The 4,397-nt window shown below is 29.6% G+C and overlaps 1 protein-coding gene across 1 annotated transcript in view; it reads left to right on the top strand.

Annotated features, from left to right (window-relative positions):
- LOC137653015 (neurobeachin-like) overlaps positions 1-344 on the top strand; it is a 129,430-nt gene extending 129,086 nt beyond the window's left edge. The window contains exon 7 of the mRNA XM_068386404.1: positions 219-344. Coding sequence (XP_068242505.1) covers positions 219-344 — 126 coding nt within the window. The remainder of the gene's footprint in view (positions 1-218) is intronic.
- Positions 345-4,397: the final 4,053 nt, after the last annotated feature.

Below are 4,397 nucleotides of genomic sequence, written 5' to 3'. Positions count from 1 at the left end.
CGTACACGAATATCCGAATATTTATTTGATTTATGTACAATTATTTAATCATACATGTTACTACACAGCAAATAACTATAGTGTATCAAGATTATCAATGATTTTACGAGAACAGATTAAGTATATTCCCAACTCAGGTTATAATATCTTTATATGTATGATATTTCCCGATTTCATTCATGAATTTTAATACTTTTGTGTTTTTTTTTATTTTCCAGGCGTTGGTTTTGCCGCCTCTGGCCCGTTGGCCATACGAGGCCGGCTGGACCTTCACCACATGGTTCCGTCTTGACCCCATCAACTCAGTCAACATCGAGAGAGAGAAACCCTATCTTTACTGGTAAGTGTTGAATTTTTTTTTTTTTTTTTGCCTTTTATGTATGGGTTATTTTCTATGCCTACTTTATGAATTACGGCTTTATTTCTCTCTTTAATATGAGGCCAGTTTAGGTGATGGTCATATTTTTCTATGCCTGCCTTATATGAATTAAGGCTTTATTTCTCCGTTTAATATGAGGTCAGGTTAGGTGATAGTCGTATTTTACTATGCCTGCCTTATATGAATTAAGGCTTTATTTCTCCGTTTAATATGAGGTCAGGTTAGGTGATAGTCGTATTTTACTATGCCTGCCTTATATGAATTAAGGCTTTATTTCTCCGTTTAATATGAGGTCAGGTTAGGTGATAGTCGTATTTTACTATGCCTGCCTTATATTAATTAAGGCTTTATTCCATGTTTTATATAAGGTCAGGTTAGGTGATAGTCGTATTTTACTATGCCTGCCTTATATAAATTAAGGCTTTATTTCTCTGTTTTATATGAGGTCAGGTTAGGTTATAGTCATATTTTTCTATGGCTGCCTTATATGAATTAAGGCTTTTTTTCTCTGTTTTATGTAAGGTCAAATTATATGACAGTCATATTTCTCTAGTTTAATATGAGGCCAGGTTAGGTCACAGTCGTATTTTCTATGCCTGCCTTATATTAGTTAAGGCTTTATTTCTCTGTTTTATATGAGGTCAGTTAGGTGATAGTCGTATTTTACTATGCCTGCCTTATATGAATTAGGGCTTTATTTCTCTGTTTTATATGAGGTCAGGTCAGGTGATAGTCGTAGATAGTCGTATGTTTCTATGCCTGCCTTATATGAATTAAGGCTTTGTTTCTCTGCTTTATATGAGGTCAGGTTAGGTGATGGTCGTATTTTACTATGCCTGCCTTATATGAATTAAGGCTTTGTTTCTCCGTTTTATATGAGGTCAGGTTAGGTGATAGTCGTATTTTACTATGGCCTGCCTTATATGAATTAAGGCTTTGTTTCTCCGTTTTATATGAGGTCAGGTTAGGTGATAGTCGTATTTTACTATGCCTGCCTTATATGAATTAGGGCTTTATTTCTCTGTTTTATATAAGGTCAAATTATATGACAGTTATATTGCTCTAGTTTAATATGAGGCGAGGTTAGATGATAGTCATATTTTTCTATGCCTGCCTTATATTAGTTAAGGCTTTATTTCTCCGTTTTATATGAGGTCAGGTTAGGTGATAGTCATATTTTTCTATGCCTGCCTTTTATTAAGGCTTTATTTCTCTGTTGTATATAAGGTCAAGTTATATGAGTCATTTATTTTTATGCCCGTTTTATGAATGAAGGAGGGATGTCTTGTATCTCATTCATTAAAAACAAAGGGTTAATGACTTATGTTTTTATATTTTTGGGGGCTACTACATCTTGTATTTCGTTCGTTTAAAAAAGAAGGATTAGTGACCTATGTGTTCGTATTTTATAGGGCTATTACGTCTTGTATTTCATTCATTAAAACACTAAGGGAGAGTTTTGTTTTTATATTTTATAGGGCCACTACGTTTTGCGTTTCATTCATATTTTTAAAAAAGAAAAGGGATTATTGATTTATGTTTTCATATTTTATAGGGCTACTACGTCTCGTATTTCATTCGTTTACAAAAAAAGGATTAGTGACTTATGTTTTCATATGGCATAGGGCTATTACGTCTTGTATTTCATTCATTGAAAAAAAAAGGATCCGTGACTTATGTTTTCACGCTTTATAGGGCTACAACGTCTTGTATTTCATTCAGTAAAAAACAAATGATGAGTGACATATTTTCACATTTTATACTGCTACTACGTCTTATATTTCATTCATTAAAAAAAATACGTGACTTTTGTTTTCATACATTGTAGGGTTACTACAGCTTGTATTTCATTCATATAAAAAGAAAAGGGATAATTTATTTCTGCTCATATTTTATAGGGCTATTACGTCTTGTAATTCATTCATTCAGAAGAGGGGTCCGTGATTATGGTTTTCATACATTATAGGGCTACTATGTCTTGTATTTCATTCATTAAAAAATAAAGGATGAGTGACATGTTTTCACATTTTATAGGGCTACTACATCTTATATTTCATCCATTAAAAAAATAAGTGAATATTGTTTTCATACATTATATATGTACAAACACCGACACTCCGACTGTTTGTCATCAAAGGCTGGCCTTCATCTTGAGAGATGAAGGTCTTAAATGGTGTTTGTTTTGGATATCCAGAGGTGCACGAGACCGTAATCTAGACGAGATTACGCATGCGCACTCACTCGAAGTCCTTATCTGGAATAGGTGTGTAAGTGTGTATGTTTGTGTCCCTATCATTTCCGGAAATACTCCGGTTTTTTTTTTTTTTTTTTTTTTTTTTTTTTTTTTTTTTTTTAATGCTAAGGCGCACCGAGCCGAATAGAATACGTCGATCGGCGGATTAAAATATTATCTCGGTATATTCCATGTTGCGAAAATGTTCCACCTGCGTGAGTATATTGATTAGTCGGGATATTTCATTTTCGTTTGTGTGGGGGAATTTAGAAATGATAGTGTAAAGTATACCTTTATGTATCCAGTGTAACTTGTGCATGTTGGGACACAGTATATGTATTATAAATATATATAAATATACATATATATATATTTGCATATATGTATAAAAATTTATATGTATACACATATATATTTATATGTCTGTGTGTATTATGCATATATATATATATATATATTATATATATATATATATATATATATATATATATATATATGTATATATAAATATATATGATATACATATATATATATATAAATATAAATATATATGATATACATACATATATATATATATATATATATATATATATATATATATACTGTATATATATATATATATATATATATATATATATATATATATATATATATACATATATATATATACAGTACATATATATCATGTTCATACATGTGGTATATGTTTATATATGTGTGTGTATTATATATACCATGTTCATATATCTGGTATGTTTATATATGAATGTGTATTTATGTAAGTAAATATGTATAGCATATCATTAATAACTTCAGGTAGGGTAGAATTAAAAATGCATTGGGTATATATGGCTTTTAGAAATTCCATGTTTTCGACCACGTTTTTTATATCTGTCCATTAGCAACGAATGGAGTATTTCTAAAATGGCCGAATGTTTTATCTTTGTTTCCGACTACATCGACCAAAGTACATTGATTATTATTATTATTAAATGCTAAGCTACAACCCTAGTTGGAAAAGCAGGATGCTATAAGCCCAAGGGCCCCAACAGGAAAATAGCCCAGTGAGGAAAGGAAACAAGGTAAAATGAAATATTTTAAGAAGAGTGAAAACATTGAATTAAATATTTCCTATATAAATTATAAAAACTTTAACAAAACAAGAGGAAGAGAAACTAGATAGAACAGTGTGCCCGATTGTACCCTCAAGCAAGAGAACTCTAATCCAAGTCAGTGGAAGATATGAAGTTTTGGTTTGCTACTTCAATTCTAAGATTTTATATGTGTGTATACATATACATACATACACACACACACACACACACATATATATATAATATATATATATATATATATATATATATATATATATATATATATAGTTAGTGTATGTATGCAAACACTCTTATACTGTATATCTATCCATATATTGTGTATATTTGCTGTATATATATTCAGTACCATTCTCATGAAATAAATAAAAGAGAAAATTACCAAGTGCATACATGTTCTTTTAATATGATTTGTATATATATATATAATATATATATATATATATATATATATATATATATATATATATATATATATATATATATACACATATACATAATTGAGTAAATACATACATCCATACATACACAAACCAACAGGCATCCATTATGCTTTTCGTCTTAATTTGACCTTTCTGACATGCAGAGTTCAATTAAACAAATTCCAGTTTCATTTTTATTTGTTTTTTTTTTCACAGTATTTTGATCTACATTACATTAATAAAAAATATAT

The sequence above is a fragment of the Palaemon carinicauda genome, chromosome 14 (assembly GCF_036898095.1).
Source record: "Palaemon carinicauda isolate YSFRI2023 chromosome 14, ASM3689809v2, whole genome shotgun sequence".
NCBI lineage: Eukaryota > Metazoa > Arthropoda > Malacostraca > Decapoda > Palaemonidae > Palaemon > Palaemon carinicauda.
This window is presented reverse-complemented; position numbering and strand designations above follow the sequence as displayed.